Below are 18,399 nucleotides of genomic sequence, written 5' to 3'. Positions count from 1 at the left end.
TTGTAAGTACAACCTCCTGTTTGACTCTCTAAAAAAAACCTTTCATATTTGAATGTCCTGAAGTGCACAGTGTGATGTAAAAAAGTAGAAGCTAAAAGTACAAAGAGTATATTATATTCTGGATCTCACAGCGATCCAGTGGAGAGAAGCCAATATAGGAGAACAACAACTACTCTTTCAAGAATTTTTAGATGAAAGGAAAGTTGGAGACTGGCCTATAATTAGCTAAGGCAGCATGCTCAAGAGATGGCTTTTTAAGTAAGGGTTTAACTACTACCAGTTTGAAGGCCTGTGGTACATCATTCATATGATTGAGCCATATGAATGAATCATATGATTATTACTCCATTATAAAATATTGTATTTTTACCATATGTCATAAAAATTATGACTGTCATAACTTATTATTACTTCCTTTCTTGTGTCCTGTGTCATAAATCATTTGCTTCACAGAAAGTGTGTGTGTGTGTGTGTGTGGGGGGGGGGGGGGTTCTCTCTAGCCTGGCTACAGTCATGAAGAGAAACCTAGGGTTTTCTTCAATCAGTGATGAATACTGAGATGTTCTTGCTTTTCAGAGGGCTTTTTCATAAAGCAGCAAACCATTTTATTTATTTATTTTTTTTTTCAGGCCAAATGATGATCTTCTAAATTTGGGATACATCACTTCCTCTCCAGCTTAAAAGTTATCTGCTGTAAGTTGCGCATTTGAGGGTTATACCAGGGAGTCAAGTACTTCTGACTTGAGGCTCTCTTTTTTACAGGAGCTACAGTATCCAGAGTCATACATATAGTGATGTGGTAAAATTATTAACAAGATAATAATCTGGTTCTTTTCCATTTTGAGAGAAGATAGTTGAGTCTAATAACAGATTAAATGCCGTGCTGATGGGGTTATTTTTAGCAACTACATGGATGTTAAAATCTGCAACATCATAAAATTCTACTGGAAAAACAGAAAAGCTAAAAGGTTTCTCAACTCTCCAGAAAAACAAATGTAACAGGGCTCTGGTGGGGCATCATTGTTTTTTTTACATTACTTTTTAGCTAACCAGATACCATATAATATGAAACTGATTAACTCAAATCCAGTCCACAACTCCTGGATAGAATTAGAACAAATAGATTGTAACAACCTCAAATTTCCTCTCTTACTCTTTTAAATGCAATAACAGTTTCAAAAAACAGTTGATCTCCACCTCAACAGCTTGATGGAAAACCCTTGGGATTGCAATTCTTTGGCATAATCTCCAATTTGGCACAATCCAGATTTTCAGATTAACAGAGCAACTCTTCACTTTAGAACATGGGAGAAGAAAAGAATCTCACATTTTCATCACACCTTTATAGATACTAGGCTCATGTCAGTCTCTAAGCTGTTTCAAATATTAGACAAAAGAAATATTCTCTACTACCTACAACTTAAAAATGCAATTAAGAAAAGATTTCCTATGCTTCACATAACTGTACAAACACCTACATTTGCATAGGACATCTCACCTCTTTTCCCAAAAAACAAAAAAACTCTCTTTCAACTACATAAATAAATTTTTGTCACAAAATCAATATACATACCCATCTCCAAGCTTGACTTTGTATTCAATGTATTCAAAACACTGCAGGCACATATTTTCATGCGCTACGGCTGTGTTCACCTGTTCAGCAGTCAAAATCTTTCCTCTGTCTTGGGCTGCAGAATCCCATTGTCTCCTCATTTGTGCTTACTCATTCACATAACTTCAATTAGTCTTCTAACCAAACAAGGTAAACCCACACTCAAAGCCAATAATACTTATCAACTGGAAAAAGAAACAATCACTGAGCATTAATCATTGGTTGAATATCCTAATTGAGCACATATCAATGGAAAGAGTATCTGCCTCTTTAAAGAAAAGTATGACACACTTTATTGAAACATGGTCTCCATTCATTAACTTATTAGATATGACTCTAGAAAGCTGATTTTACCTGTGATCGAATTCCACAATGGATATTCTTAATTGTCCTTTCTAAGCATATCATTAATTCTAATTGGGTCTCTATATTGCTCTATCGTTAACTCTTCAATTCTGTTTTGCAGTTTCAAGATCTCAGTCAGGATTGGTGGCTCTGACTCCACTTCCGTGTCTGACGTGGGATTGGTTTTGGACATCACCTGTCTTGATTCTTTTAATGCACAGTACTAGTTTAGCACACATTGACACATTTAACTCATAACTATATCTATGTAATGCACAGTAAGGACTCTCTGTAGGTGTTAAGGGCAGGTTGGGATGCTGTTGGGGAGTCACGTTGCTGGATCAACTGGGAGAATAGGGGTTACGAGACTTGTGGGTTGGTCATATGGAGGTTTATTTTATTTTCCTGTATTGTCTCTTGTCACCAGGTGGGTCGAGAGTGGCACTGAATACGTGGGGCAGTGGGGCCGGAGGCTGCCTGATTCTTTCCGACTTGGCTCTCCCTCCCCTTCCCTTTTCTTTCCATTGATCTGCCTCACATGTGTTGCCTGTGTGTTCCAGCCCCAGGGTCCTCCCTGCGCGCCTGCTCCCTTGTCCCTTTTTCCCATCTCTCTGTGTTGACGCTGGTTGGTAATTCTTTTCTGAGCCCCCCCCCTTTCTGAGAGAGAAAATAAAAGAAGAACTAATCCATATAATCCATATCCATAATCCAATAATTGGCTGCATGATTCACCAGCTGACACTCCAGGAAGGACACACACTATTGGCGCACTACCCCTTAAGATTTTTTTGCCATGGGATTACAATGAGCCTTCACATTTCTTTTTGGCGTTGTTCCTTCTTGTTTTCCTCTTCCATGCAAGTCTCATGACTCACTTGCGGCAGTTCTGCACTACATCTGGGTGGTCCATTGAACTTTTCATTTCTTGGCCAAAGGCTGAGCGTAGAATGTCATCACGAGAATGCTTTACTGGGAAATCTCCTGTGGAGTGAATTACTGCAGAAGGGTCTGCTGAGACATCACAGCCATCTTCTCCTCCCAGAGTCGGACGAGGTTGACTGAGCGTAACAAAAACACTACAGATCTCTATCAGTCATGAACGCACACTGCCCCAAGACATTATTAAACCCCGACCAATCTGTTCCCAGAATTAAGGGATGCATCAGGTGGGATTCTGACCATGGCCTAAATTCTTTGTGTTTTGCCCTTGTAGTTCATTTCTGGCCGTACTATGAGATATTTATGAATGTCCCCATGCACACACCTAACCTCCACCCACTCTGCCTCTTTGATGGGTTTGATGGACCAGAATTGAATGCAGTCCCTCCACGAATTGCTCCATCACCACGAGCTTAGCCAGCTCAGCCTCCCTTTACCTGGGACCAGGTTGTAGCCATCGAGTCACCACATCATAAAGATCCCTGGCGTATGGAAAGGGCCAGGCCCATCCAGTTGTCCTGGAAGTGGCGATGGTGGTTCTCTGGGCGAGGCCTAGGCGATTCACAAATAACCAGCAGCCATCTGCAAAACAGGCAATTTTTGTGCTTTTTATCAAAGTTTAATTTACCCATTACCCCCAAAGAATATTCAGTGGTGTTTGACACGATACTAAGAGGTGTGCTGCAAAGCCCAGGAAAGACGGAATTAAACTGAACTAAATTTGGCTACATATAGGAAAAGTTTGCTTAAGCAATAAAGTTAAGAAAGTTTCTTTTAAAATCCTAGATAATATATACCCAGTTAAAGACATTGCAGAAGTTTAGGCCCTGCATTAACATTTCAGTTTCAGTGTCTTAGGTGACAATGTATGCTAGGTGATCGCCTCACATAGTCTCTCTCAGTTATAATATGTTCTTAATATGAGTTATACACTAAAAAAATCATCTGTAAAATATATCATTTGTTTTATTAGTGTATATATGTGTTATAATGATTTACAACCAGTGTTAGGCAAGTTACTTTGAAAAGGTAATTAGTTACAGTTACTAGTCACTTCTTCAAAAAAGTAACTGAATTAGTAACTGAGTTACAATATCATAAAAGTAATTAATTACTAGGAAAAGTAACTATTGTGTTTCTTTAAAAAAATGTTTAAATATGTAAAACAACTTGAATCCAGTCTTAATCAAAGTTACTAAAACAATAAAAAATAAATTACTAAACATACTTGAACATACTAAAACATATATGCAACTCTCTGTTATAAAACTAAATATATAATTGAAGTAAATAAGCACAGTAAACATTAATATATATGTATACAAACTATTCAAATGTTACTGTGATAATATGACAAAACACCAATCAGATAATATTTTATAATTGTAGAGAGAATTATTTTTAAAAAATTTGTAATAAATGATACAATAAAACATAAACAGGCTGCAGCTGACTATCAAATAAGTATTCAATTAAATTATGCTTTTAGCAATGTAGTGCAAATTAAATGAGCCAAACTGTAACAGCTTTAGAGAACTCTGGCTAAACAAGTATTTTCTTCAATGCAAAAGTAAATAGTTGAGGTGATTTCAATTTAATACTGAAAAAGTACACTGTATAATAAAACTAAAACATTTTTATAAGGTATAAAAATGTAAACAGGTAATACAAAGTGTCAACTCCATGGCCATTTACAATCTATTTGAAGTTCTTGCAGTAGATGTATATGTATGTCCTCTGCTTTTTTAAAACATGAAGAATTCTTATTTGCCACATCCACAAACCCCTCACATCCATTCATCCTAGCCGTTAAAAAACCAGTGGTTGTATCTCAAAACAAGGAGCTTCTCATATTTCTCATCAGAGAGTCTGTTCCTCTTTGGAGAGAAGACGAGCTAAACAGTCCAAGGCTAAAGAGTGTTTCTACTGGGGCACTGGATGGCGTGGCTGCATTGTATCTGAGTGAAATATTCGTTATCAGTACATATCTATTCAGAGAGTCCATTCCATGTGATCCTGATTTGAAATAATCTATGACTTGACTTTCTGCAGTAGTAGAGGTGTCGTCCTCATCTTCAAAGGAAAAAAAGTCATCCTCTGTGGCTGAGTCTGTGCTAAGTTGGCATGTTGGTGTGCTGGTACCTGCTCGCTGGTCTTTGTCAAGGACAATTTTCCAGCACCCTGCCAGCAGACTTGCCTTGGCCTTGTCTTTCCTTTCCTGTGTCCGCAGCCAATGTAGTTTGAACTTGGGCAGAGTCACAGCAGCCAAGAGAGCATCTTCACTTTCCAACACCTCTGAAAATCTTGTTTTCTGAAAGCAAAGTATGTAAAGCATATATTATACAACCTATCTATACACATAAACACACACACCACATTATATATCATGTGCATCTTTAAAAATATATTGCATTTGACATTAAAATTTTCATAATTGTTCTTTTTAAAGTACATGGTTTCTGTTCTTTCTTTACAGCAAAAAGTCTGATCTCTAGTCATACAACTCTAAAGCATAGAATAAGATGTATAAACTAACAATATGCATTTTCCATCCATATGTATAAAATGCAATTGTTGGGTAATTGGTTAAAAACACAAGTTCTTACTGTGACGACTGCCTCTGGAAGATTTTCAAGAATTTGCAGGTCACTGCTCAACTCCAGGGTCTTAAACATCAATGTCTCCAGTGTGGGTAGCAGTATCACATAAAAAGTGTTGTCTTCTCCCTGAAGAATGTCCAGGTCCACTGTAAGTGGCCTCATGGCAGTGCAGTACTCCCTGATGAACTGATGTTCCCGCTCTGTCATGGCTGTCAACCCAAACTTGGAGAAGATGGTGTTCAGCTCAACCAGAGAAATCTCACAGATTTGAGGCAAGGAATCATAAAACAAATTCCATCTTGTAGTGCAAGGAACTAGCAGTTTCTTTCCAATAATGCCATCCACTGTCTCTGCAGCCACTGTTGAACGACTGGCCTTGTTCCATAACCCTGTTCACTTTGTGGTAGCACTTCTATATACTGCTTTTGTTTCTGTTTGTGAAAGTAGCCACTTGTCAACATCATTACAAGAAACAAGACTTAATGTGTGCGATGCACATCTCTGGTGTGGCGGCAGAGTGATTATCACACCTACATTATCATCATTGTCATTATCATCACCAACACTGTTTGTAAAAGTTACCTCGTCCTCATCATTCTCAGAGTCATCCTGCTAAACTGGCTGTTACTTTTTGAAGGCCTTGACAAAATTAGAGCCATTGTCCATCACAGTTGATGTTATTTTGTGGGACATGCCATAGTTTGAGTGAATGTTGTCCAACTCAACAGCAATATTATCATGCGTATGGCGACCCTTGAATCTTCTGCTTTCTCTATCTGCATGCTGTGTGGATTTATCCAATGTACTGTTACACCAAGATAGCTTTTATTACATGCAGTCCAGATGTCTGCTGTAGTAGAGACGTATCGTAACTCATTAAATGTCTTTTTGAGCTCGACATTTATTTTAGCATACTCTGTGTCTATGTATTTGGAAAAAGTCTTTCTGCATGGCGGGCCGACCCCTCCTCTTGCTGGTATCTTGGCAATAAGAGACTTGAAGGAATCTGACTCGACTGTTGATAAAGGCAGCATGTTCTCAACGACATACCTGGGTATCAATTTGTTTAATTCAGTCTGTGTCACAGTCACAGATGTTTGTGGAGAAGAGAAATCAAGCTTAGACTGCTTGGATTGCGTCACTCCATCGCCATTGCTCGCTGAGCTCATGTTAGCCTCACCTGGGTTTGAGCTGTGCCTGCTAGCATCAACACCATCATTCTTGGCGACCAGTTTTGTTGAAGCATGTGACATTGAGCTTCGTAAGATTTGAACTGCTTGTAACTGATGTGGAAAGGCACTTTGTTCCATGGCATAGGCTACATTTTACATACAGATTCTTGCCTTTTATCTCTTTGAGTGAAAAATAATGTCTGTACCTCCACTTAAAAAAATGCTAACTTCGAATTATCCATTGACTTTTGTTACTGTGCTATCTGTTTGTATGTGAACATCTGCCCAAGTCTACCACTGATTGGTTTTCCAATGACTACCTTACTCTTACTCAGCCAATCAGCAGCACTCGTGCGATTCTTTTACCCTCCTACCTCCCAGTAAGCGGAAGACAGACGGGAAAATAGTAACGCATCCGCACCACATTTTTCTTGTTAGTAATGGTAACGGTGTTGTAACGATAGAAATAGTAATTAGTTAGATTACTCGTTACTGAAAAAAGTAACGCGTTAGTAACGGTGTTACTTGTAACGCTGTTATTCCCATCACTGTTTACAACATTATATTAGGCAGAAAACTTAACAAATAACTCAATGAGGGCACTGTATCATGTTTTGAGGAAAAAAAACTTCACCTGCTTCATTCAACTTCTGCTGCTCCTGGGAAAATATCATATTCACCAAACCACATATTAATCACGTCTGCCAAGAACTTCTCCAATGCAGCACCACAGTCAAAGTACTTGCAAACAAAGAGGCAATTAAAATGAATGATATGTTGTAGAAATGTTATGTAAAGTTGTGATTCTCTATTATATTTATTTTGTATTATTGTTCTGTTATTATTCTTTTAGTATGTCTCCACTGTTATTCCCTTTTATTCCTGGCATTAAGATGTTCTGTATATACTTGGCAATTGCTAATAAAGTTTTGGGGAAAAAATATTTCCTGTCAATGCAGATGGGAGGAGAAAATGGCAGCCAAAGTGAAAGTCCTTTCAGCCTCCATTTAGTGTTGAGAGCAGAAAGAGGAAAAGTGGAGCTGAGGCAGGGTGAGTGCTAACGCAACATTCTTGTTTTTGTGCTGTCAGAGTCTCCCCCAGAGGCTTTGACTTTTACCAACCTGCTATTGGAAAGCAGCTTTAGTTCTGAATAACTTGTCTATTGCAATAAGGTTTCAATAAAAATAATAGTTAAAAAAAAAACTCGTTTTGCTCCATCTAGCCTGCTGTTTCCTATAGAAAAGTCCTTTAGTCTACCTACAAATGTGATATGAGGACAGCAAGAACAGTGCAGGCGTTCTGTTTTATGGTGATCTATTAATGCTATAGTACACTAACATTATTATAAAATCATTTAATATCAAAATCAAGGAATAACCATCTAAATATTAACAACTGCACAATATAGTGAGGTAAGACAGAAACAAGTTTAACATACTACTATTACTACTACTACTACTACTACTACTACTAATAATAATAATAATAATAATAATAACAGTGGGAGATACACTACTACTTCTGGGTTAACCCTGGATTTTCTGTTCTTTGACGGTGGTTCACTCCTTGCTGCTCCAGAGCAGGTAATACTCCAGCTCTGTATAAAGATCATTATAAAGATTTTTAACCACCATTAGATAATATCTCTGATGTAGCTGACCGATGAAATGCCCCTTTTAGACTGGTCAGATACTGCCAACACCACCCCTTTCCTATGAAAGTGCAGGGAAAACCCTGAGTTAACATACAGAGTTGATGACCAAATTCATGTGACCATTTATCCTGATCTTCACATTAGAGCAAGTGAATCCAGATCCAGTTTGCTATTTGTCCTCAACACTTCAAACCAACACCCAGGATGTAAGCAAACGAAAATACTGAACACTGATTGAAGCCCAGATTGACTCTTAGTAAAAGGAAAAACCACAACAACAACAACAACAACAACTCAGGAAACCCAATTCAAGGCGTTCACTTTCGGTTTTCGTTTCGTTTCAGATTCAAACTTATTACTTATTCTTAGTAGCTGTACCACAACACAAAGTTTAATCGTCGTTTAATATTCGTTTTCTTTTATTGAGACCTTCAGCGTGTCCGGTGTTCGAGATTAACTGGAGTCGCGGATCAACTGGTGACGGTTAAACAGAAATGCGGTAGACTTGCTTTTCAGGAGTTGCTACCGACAAACAGGGAAATAAACACTGAATATTTCATCTGTGAATAGGAGTGGTGATTTCTAGAACTTTGTGTATAGCTATAATTAGGTATTTCTTACCAATGAAGGCCAAAAAATAAATACACAATACAATTTCACTTAGTTTAAAGGTTTTTTTGCATGACGCCACAACGAAAAACGCAAAGTTACAAATGTATTGTGCATGACACGGGAATAAAAACGTGGTGACAGAGATGTGTGTCTGGTTGTAGTCTATGACACTTGGCTACAGGTGGCAGTAGTAGACTCGACTCTGTTTGAGTGCACACAAACCAAACTGCACACTTTAGTTGTGAACGCTCTGAATCGGAGCAACAAAATGCGGAGGAGTAAAAACGAAGACAAGATTTTCCAGATCGTTGGCTCGTGTGAACTGAATCGGTGTGGTGACGTTTGTTTGGCGTTTTCGCGGTCGCCTCGTGCATGAGAATATCACCAGGTAAAGTCGAGACAGTTTTTACTATTTTATTGGTCAAGACCAAAAATGCTGAGATATTCAATTTGTGTTCTCTAGTTGTGAAATGTGTTGGGCAGCGTTGTAGTTATTGTTGTTTAACTGAAACGCAGTATTTCAGTTGTCACCACAAGGGGGCACAGTTTCGCCGTGAAGGTACGTGACCTACATCATCACGCCACTGACCAAGTGAGCCTTGAAAGAGAGGATGGACTGTGTATCGGTGTTTAAAACTTACGGATATTGTTGACTCCGTCCTCATTTTTCCTTCGAATTCATTGCTTTTGATGCTGCACTGCTCAACATATCCTCACACAACCTCATAAGTGTCACAGATGAAATATTCAGCTGTTATTTCCTGGTTTGTCGGTAGCAGCTCCTGAAAAGCAAGTGTACCACATGTGTTTGACCGTCTCTCGTTGCTCTGGAACGCTACCCGTCCAGGTGTAGTGTCAACCTCACGGTAGATATCCCCGAGAGAATTTGTTTCCCCTGCGTGGCGAGAACCCACTGGGCTTTCCAAATCACGGACAAATAGTCATTCTTGATTTTTAGTTCCCAAACAGTTCTTATAATGAATGTCTACCCCTGAAATGTTGGAGGTTTTATCTCTTTATTCAGTAAAGTTACAGGATAATTATCAGGAAAAATGTCGTTGGTTTGTTGTCCGATAACACATGAGAATAAATGTATCACTTTTTGTTTTAACCCACAAACTGAACGGTAATGTCATGACACTTATTTTTCACCAAAGTAAAACATCACTACTTCCACGTCTAATTAGTTGTAATCAATCCGCGCTCCCTGCGCAGCGAGTGTTCCCGACGCAGGGGAAACAAATTCTTTCGGGGATTGAATTGAATCTTTTTTTTTTTTTTTAAAAAGTACACCAACGGAGAAATAAAAAGAGACAAACAAAGCAAAACAAAAGGAAAACAAAGTGTGTTGCTTGTATTTTTTATTTCTTATGTTTGTAATTATATGTATATATGTATATGTATATATATATATGTATATGTATGTATATGTATGTGTATGTATATGTATGTGTATGTATATGTATGTATATGTATGTATATGTATATATGTATATATGTGTATGTATGTATGTATATGTGTATATATATGTATATGTATATATATATGTGTATGTATATGTATATGTATATATATATGTGTATGTATATGTATATATATATGTGTATGTATATGTATATGTATGTGTATGTATGTATATGTATGTATATGTATATGTATATGTATGTATATGTATATGTATGTATATGTATGTATGTATATATGTATGTATATATGTATATGTATATATGTGCATATATATATATATATATGTGTATATATATATGTGTGTGTGTATGTGTGTGTGTGTATTTAACAACCCCAGTAACACCGCCCCAGTAACAAAAGGGGTAGTAGCTGATCACTGACTCAGTAAATGGCTTAATGGTGCCATATTTTGCATTTGCACTTTGCTCATAGGTATGTATGTTTGGCAGGTCAGTTTTAGGTTTAAATGTGGGTGAAAGACTCGTGTTTATGATGACGACTAAAAAAAAAAAAAATTAAATTAAAAATTGTAATTAAGTAATTTGAGTTGAAGCCCTCATGATGACCCTATACATTTGCATGAACTGGAGGTTTTTAATCCTGACTACTGGCAGGCACTGATCTGCATTTTTCTCTATTCCGGCTTTGACTTTAAAAGCAAACAATCACCATTTCAGGTTTGGCTGTACTTTCGCATTTTCACTATAGCTCAGAGAACTGTAGACAACTCACTTCCATTCAGACTAAGACTGCAGCAATAAGCTGGTGACCAAAGTCACAAGGAGGTTTTTGTCAGCTGGTCAAGAATACACATTTTCTTACACCGACCTGTGTGACAGCGGGCTTAGTCACGTGATCCTAAATGAATACAATAGAATACAATGCCTTTATTCTCACTATACAGATGTACAATGAGATACAGTGAATCTCAGTGCAAACATGTGGGGGGCTATATACATATGAACAGTATTTACAGAAAAAGTATAAAAATGTGCAAAAATACAATCCGGTAAAAAAAAAAAGGAAATAAATATGTAAATAAATAGAGTTATATACAGTTTGGGTTATTGCACACTGGTGGTTTATAGAGGGAAATCCTTGGAATGGGGGGTGAAACTGTGTCTTCAGTGCATGTGTGAGTTCAGGGTGGTTATGGCTTTGTGCTCATCAGCCAATGATCTTATATTCTGCCTTTACTACACTACAGTCTCGCTTTGTCCAACTCAGTGCAGCTGCCGTACCATGCTGTGATGCAGTATGTCTGCAGGCTCTCAATGGGCGAGCGGTAAAAGGTCAGCAGCAGGTTAGAGTTCAGTTTGTACTTCCTGAGGACCCTCAGGGAGTGCAGCCGCTGTGGGGGAACTGGTGGGCACATGCTCTCCTCACCTTGCCAGGTACTCTGTCTGGACCGGCAGCCTTCCTGGGGTTCACTGACAGGAACACGCATCTGACATTATGTTCTGTTACAGTGAGTGGAGCGGTGCAGGAACCAGGTGAGGGTGAGGATGGGAGCAGGGCTGGAGCAAATTAGGGCTGCTGTTGTGCTGTTTCTAAGTGGGCAAAGAAGCCGTTTATTTCCTCTGCCAGCTGCACTCTCAGGTTGGTCACTGTGACTGTCATATATGACAATAATGACATACAAGTTAACGTGATGTTAGTGGTCATGTGTCTGTAAAACCTCAATAAGGAGTCTCTCTCTCTCTCTCTCTCTGTGCCCCTCTCTCTTTTTTGTACTGGCACCCCACTTGTGTTTGGAGTAATTTATACTTTTAAGATGATACTTTATTACACTATTTGTTTGTTTGTCATCATCTTCTCTCTCTGTCACTCTCTCACTCACTCTGGTGCATGCTGGGAGTTTGGTGGTGGAATGTCACCGTTGTTGTGTCTTTGCATCAGTGTAGCTTATATCAAAGATGCAGATATTGGTTAACTCGTGAACCATTATTCACTTTGACTAAACAGATAATAAACAAAAGTATAACTGAAGTGTCCATGCGCAGATCACCAACAAGAAATTCCTGGTGAACAAACTGTGTCTCGATTGTTGGATGTCAGCTGATCAGGGTCTTTGGTTGAACATTCAATATTTGATCAGTATGACGTCTCCAGTGTCCACGTCAGACGTAAGTGGTCCACTTCTATTGACTGTCTAGGTGTCCACTCGTTTCTCAATAATCACGTACTAACACTTGTTGTCCTACATCAAAACTCCTTGGTGTCTTGCTTGAAGGTGTGCTAAATTATTTATTCTGCATCTGCACTTCGCTTTGTAGATTTGATTGAAGGAGGTTGTGACAAAGTGGGTGAGAGTACCACTTGTCTATATTCTTAGTTGACATTCTTGTTTTGATTTAACCATATTTCATATATAGTCTGCAATAGGCAAACATCTACTATCCCAGGTTTGTTTATGTTTTGCACTTTTACAGATTATATAATATAACATCTTGGTTTAAATCAATTCCTACAAGTTTGTTAAGTTAACATGTTCTTTAGTGATGGCCCGCTTGAAGCTGACGCTCCGGTGCCTGTGTCAAAAAAATCAACACACTGCTTCAGAAGCACTGTGTCGAAGCTTGATTCGTTTGGCCAGAGTCACGTGATCAGTGACGTCCGAAGCTTCATTTAGAACCTAACTGCTTCGGTATCTGATTCAATGGTTTATAAGCAGGTGAACCATTCGCGGGATTTGTGGAGTGTTTTGATGGTTACAGATAGCAAACCACTGATATTTCTATTGAGAGATTTGGAGCCAGCGAGGAATAGAGGAGTTTCTGTTGTGTGGGAGTATTTTTAGTTGATTTTGGTCAATCGGGTGGGTTTTCCAGCTTTGTGTTCTTGTTGTTTGCTTTTGTTTTGTGCGTGTTTATTTTATCTGACAACGGGAAAAACTTCAAATGTCAAAAATCTGCTTTTCATAATATAAATATCATTAAATAACTTTAGAAAGACTTCTATTTGACTCTTTACATTTAATGTTATAAAAATATATATTTTATGTTTTAAATAATTTTAAACTGTTAGTCTGCAAAATGTGCAGCAATTTAATTTATTTATTCTCTTTAGGTGATAGTTGGTGGGGCCCAGTTAGAATGTATAACTGCATCTCTACCAGTTTCTCTGCACTCCAGCCTCCTCTGTTCCATGTGAAGGGATTTTCGTTAAGGCAGGAGAAATTATCTCCACGAAAAGGAACAGGTTCGGCCATTGCACAGTGGAACAAATTTTCTTCTTAAATACAAATGGAAAAGGGTTACCTTAAATGCATCATGTTTTTAATTTGCAAGTTTATAAGCATTTTCCCTTTCCAGTTCACAATCAATTCTACCCCCAGGTCAAAAATATGTATAGGAAAATTTCCCTAATGTAATATTATTTATAAATACACCCGTCTAGCGATTAACTGCATAAGTACATGGAGGCGGGACCTCACAGCAGAAGCATACTCCATAATGTGTTGTACATTATTATATGTATATTATATGTAACGTGGTATTTTTTCAATTATTGTATTTACCAACATCAAGAAGTCACAAGCAAGGAAAGACCACACCATGGTGCATATTTAAACAAGGAAAGTTTACTGGTCAAAATTATTTATTAAAGTAATAAACAACATTTTTGTCACCCCAAAAAATACACGTTTAAAGCAACACAACGGTGGCCCAATATCAGACAGAATTCCACTCTGTAGAGTGAGCAATCATTACGAAGCAGTTGGTTTTCTTTTGTGGATTCAAGCTGCTCTTCATATTTTTGGCCACCAGATGTCACCAGAGAGGATTGTGTTGAAAAGCTCCGAGTAATGAACCGTTTTTCAATACAAGCTTCAATGCTTCAGAAAGCTTCATTTGGCCATCACTAATGTTCTTTATTTCAGCTGTTAATTTGTATTGTTTAGAACTTACCTTACCTACCTGTCTTCCAGAAACAAAAGGAGGAAATGTAGTTTTACTTCCTGCTTTATAGCTTCTGGGTTCATCTGAGGTCACAGGAAGAGACCAAGTGCAGAAGGGGAAGAACTCTTATAATTTAATAAAGTTGATTTTAGAGGGTTTATGAAGAAATAGATTTATTGTTGTAATATGTATTGATTACACCACAGAGTTTAGGTTGCCAGTAAAGAGGAGTACTAGAGGTTTGAATATAATCATGTTCATCTTACCTACCTACTGAATGGAATAGTCCAGAGGAGAAATTGTTTGGTTAAGTGGACTATTTAAGCAGAAGAACTCAGGTGTTTCAAGAAAAAGGTTCAGGTCAGTGTAGCTGTGTGCAGCTTGACCTTAATTTCCGTTGATTTAAGTTCAGTTATGTTTATTTGAACTGAGTTAATTATAGAGCTGAGTTTCTTATTTGTTTCTTTGTAAATATTGTTTGGGTCACAAAATGGTGAATAAATCACTTGCTACACTGGACAGCATCAGTCTCCTGCACTTCTTTGACTGCTTAAGTCAAGTCCTACCACAGAGGTCTGTATGAGTGCTCAGGTGTCTGATCATAAACAGCATTGCTGATGTTTAATATGTTGTTACATGAACAGAGTTTACGAAGAAAGTTGTCCACGTTGTGTTGCAGAGATGTCCCCTTTTCCTATTGCTTTAATTGATTTTTTAAAGGTTTGTACAAACCTTTCTGCTAACCCATTTGTCACTGGATGATGTGGTGGTGACTGAAAGTGTTTCATGCCATTCTTCTGCATGAAAACACTGAACTCATCAGAACTATACTCTTGGGTGTTATTGCTCACAATTTGCTCAGGCAGACAATTCCTTGAAATGCTCCTCAAAACAGAAATCGTTGTTCTGCAGTTGTAGATTTCCTGGGTTTGATCTCTGGCCATATTGAGTATTAATCTACAGCTATGAAGAACATGTAAAATCAGCGTGCACTCTCTGCCAGGATGCATATGGCCACTACCAAGTATATAGGGGCCTATGAGAGGGCATTCTAAATGTTATGGCATCCTGAGCAACCGACATAACAAGCAGGTTTGGCCCGGATGCAGTATCAAGCCGGCACTGCTGACTGACTTCTGGCGTGATAAGACATATGTCATCCAGATATGGGCCAGGCCTGGCATAGATGGCACTGTCTATGCCAGTGGTTCCCAAAGTTTTTTTGCTAGGCCCCCCTTTGTTTTACAAGAAAAATGTTCGCACCTCCACCCCCCCGCGCGCACAAACACATTCTCCAACAACACACACCCATATTTTGTTTTCAAACTCCATTGCGGTTTATTTCACACCTCAAACATTTAGTAAACAATTAAGCAAATACAAGTAATTTGCAATAAATTACAGGTAGTAATAAAATAAACTACTAACTCTTTTACGCTATGTCCACACCTACACGGGTATTTTTGAAAACGCAGCTGTTTCGTCCACACGTAAACGGCGTTTGGAATCACCGAAAACTGAGATTTTTTAAAACTCCTTTTTTGCGTTTACGTGTGGACGAGGAATACAGAGTTCGACACGGAATGTCAAAGGTATGTTCCTTTTTTCACGTCACGCTGTGCGCCACGTTATTGTTTACATGAGATGAATTGCAGAATGGCAGATAGAGACAAAATACTGTTACTGTTAATCTGACTATCTGCAGGTTTTACACGCTTACATACACACATGCAGTTACTGTTCCTCCATTTACAAAGGCAGAGGTGTCACGGTGCAATTATTTTACGTGTAGTTGTTTTTTTCCTGTGTAATAATATTCAACATTGCTATCAATACATTTTTCAAAAAATGCCTCTCTGTGCAAAATAGGTTTAAAAACATAAACAACTGTGGGATGCTGTTTGTCCGTGATTTGAACCGGGGGACAAATCGTGGCAGGATCAGCCTGATATTATTTGTATCCCGCTGTAACTTTACTGTATAAAGAGCTAACATCTCCAAAATGTCAGGAGTAGTTAGTTATTACAACAAGTGTTGGTGAACTAAAAATCAATAATGTGGGATACTGTTTGTCCGTGATTTGGACAGCCCAGGCGTGCTCCCGACGCAGGGGAAACCAATTCTGCATGGGAGACCTACCTTGGCACTTGTGCAGGTGAAACCAAAGGGAAGATATGCTTCACCATATTTTCTAGTCTTTGGCTTAGAAAGAAGTTGGTTTGGAAACATATTCAGCCATGCTTCATCTCCTGCTTTGCGTTTGTGTGGGCGCCCCGTGCTAGCAGTGTCCAAGCGTTTTTTGTTTTTTTTCCTTTTCATACCACCGCGCCCCCCCAATTTGCAAATTGGGGGGGGGGCGTGTCAGACCCCCCCCCCCCATTGCAAGGGGGGCATGTTATGTTCAATATCACTCTACAAAGTATGTCAGTCTAGCAACTACCAGACCTCGCTGCACACAGAAGACAACATAAAACAGCCCAAACTGAGCTGGCCTACTCCCACAGCCCAGAACAATATACAGGGTCACACGTGATATTTTAACACGGATGCGACTATAATTAAGCCTCACAGGGCGCACGTATCAGGTGCACACAGACACACACAGGTAACTAGGGCTGCCACAAACGATTATTTTGATAGTCGACTAGTCACCGATTATTTTTGCGATTAGACTAATCAGATCATCATCCATTGGACGTAAAACGTACAGCTTATTGCACCAGCAGCATCTGCTCTTATATAACTATCATTAGCTTACAGCTTTAAGTGTTTAAGGTATGTGCTAACTAAAAATAAAGACAAGATTATGGTTTATTAAATTTTAATGAAATTTGCAGATTGTTTCGGTTTAATAAACTCCTTGCTATCTAAAATATAACAGGACACCGGAGTATATTCTCGAGCATCTCACACTTCTGATAATCAGTTGTCTGCTTGATGTTTATTCAGCTGTGTAAAAACTATAACTTTAATCTCAGCCAAACCGATTTACTCAGGAACAAATAAAATACTACAAAAAAGCCAAACAATAACATTTTTAAGTTATCTAAGTGACTTATATTACATGTTTAACCTGAGTAGCGAAAGACGGCGTGGGTTTGAAAACGATTTGCCGGGAGTCCGGTGTTCTCACCGGCTCTAGTGAGCCTTGCCCCCGGCTAGCAATCGAGCTAGTGGGTAACAGACGTCTTCGAAAACGTCGGAGCGCTTTTGAAAATATGCGGTGTCTTGATAAACTGAGCAGATATTTGAGGTTTACACAGTTACATTCTCGCCTGAAAATATGCTAAACGTTTATTTTGTGACCGAGAAAGAATAATAAGAGTAATATTAAAACTAACTAGCTGCCGCCATTGTTGGAAACTGAGCTGGGCTGCACTACGAATTCTGGGACACAGCTTCTTCTTCTTTGGGGTTTAACGGCAGCTGGCATCCTTGTACATGCAGTGCTGCCATCTTCTGTTTCAGTCCGTTATTACACTCTTAAATCCTACTACTTATTCCTGCGTCTTTTGTGATCTTACAAAGCTTCAAAAGACGCGTCGACTATTAAATCAGTCGTCGACGATTTTGATAGTCGACGTAATCGTGACTAGTCGACTAATCGTGGCAGCCCTACAGGTAACAGATTAATTTTGTTTTTTGTTTTTTTGTTTTTTTAATTGACATTAGCAATCATTGTACAATACCGTCAACTTCAGCTATTTGTTACTACATATATTTTTCCTTTTTTTTCGTTTTTTAACAACTAAAATATCCATACAAAGGAATGAAAGAAGAAAAAAAGAAAGGAAAAAGAAGCAAAACAGAAAGAAAAAATAAATAACTAAATAAAAATACAAAAACCCCCCCCCAAAAACTTAGCCTCATATTTTAGCCTTACTTGGCAAATATGAATGCTTTGTGTGCTGATAAACTTTTTTGCATTTAGTGTTTTAATGAGAAGCCTTATAATTGTACTTTTGTCTGTTTGTTCTGATGCAAAAGCAGGCATTCTTACTTTTGTTTAATATTTTTATCAAACTTTTAATAATTTAACACAAAAACAAAATACTACAAACAAATTCACAGAACAGAAATAGAACCAAACTCAGC

At 38.3% G+C, this 18,399-nt stretch overlaps 2 protein-coding genes and 1 pseudogene across 6 annotated transcripts in view; 1 reads left to right on the top strand and 2 right to left on the bottom strand.

Annotated features, from left to right (window-relative positions):
* Positions 1-4,698: 4,698 nt before the first annotated feature.
* LOC146370968 (uncharacterized) lies at positions 4,699-5,703 on the bottom strand. The gene is given in 3 exon segments (XM_084954577.1): positions 4,699-4,797; positions 4,800-5,207; positions 5,503-5,703. Coding segments are annotated over 3 exon segments (708 nt in total).
* Positions 5,704-5,889: 186 nt separating this feature from the next.
* LOC146370967 (uncharacterized) lies at positions 5,890-11,849 on the bottom strand (annotated as a pseudogene).
* The window catches only part of itgb2 (integrin, beta 2), a 29,695-nt gene continuing 18,942 nt past the window's right edge, over positions 7,647-18,399 (top strand). For 2 of the 5 annotated variants that reach the window (XM_084908024.1, XM_084908023.1), the window contains exon 1: positions 9,074-9,322. The gene's annotated coding sequence lies outside the window, so the exon portion shown is untranslated. Of the gene's footprint in view, positions 7,719-9,073; positions 9,323-11,871; positions 12,002-18,399 lie in introns of those variants that run through there. The other 3 variants (XM_084908021.1, XM_084908026.1, XM_084908025.1) reach the window with 3 other exon arrangements.

Source organism: Perissodus microlepis, chromosome 16, assembly GCF_051167445.1.
Source record: "Perissodus microlepis isolate ML-2025 ecotype Zambia chromosome 16, ASM5116744v1, whole genome shotgun sequence".
NCBI classification, from domain to species: Eukaryota; Metazoa; Chordata; class Actinopteri; order Cichliformes; family Cichlidae; genus Perissodus; species Perissodus microlepis.
Note: the sequence above shows the minus strand (reverse complement) of the source record. Positions and strands in the feature narration are given on the sequence as shown.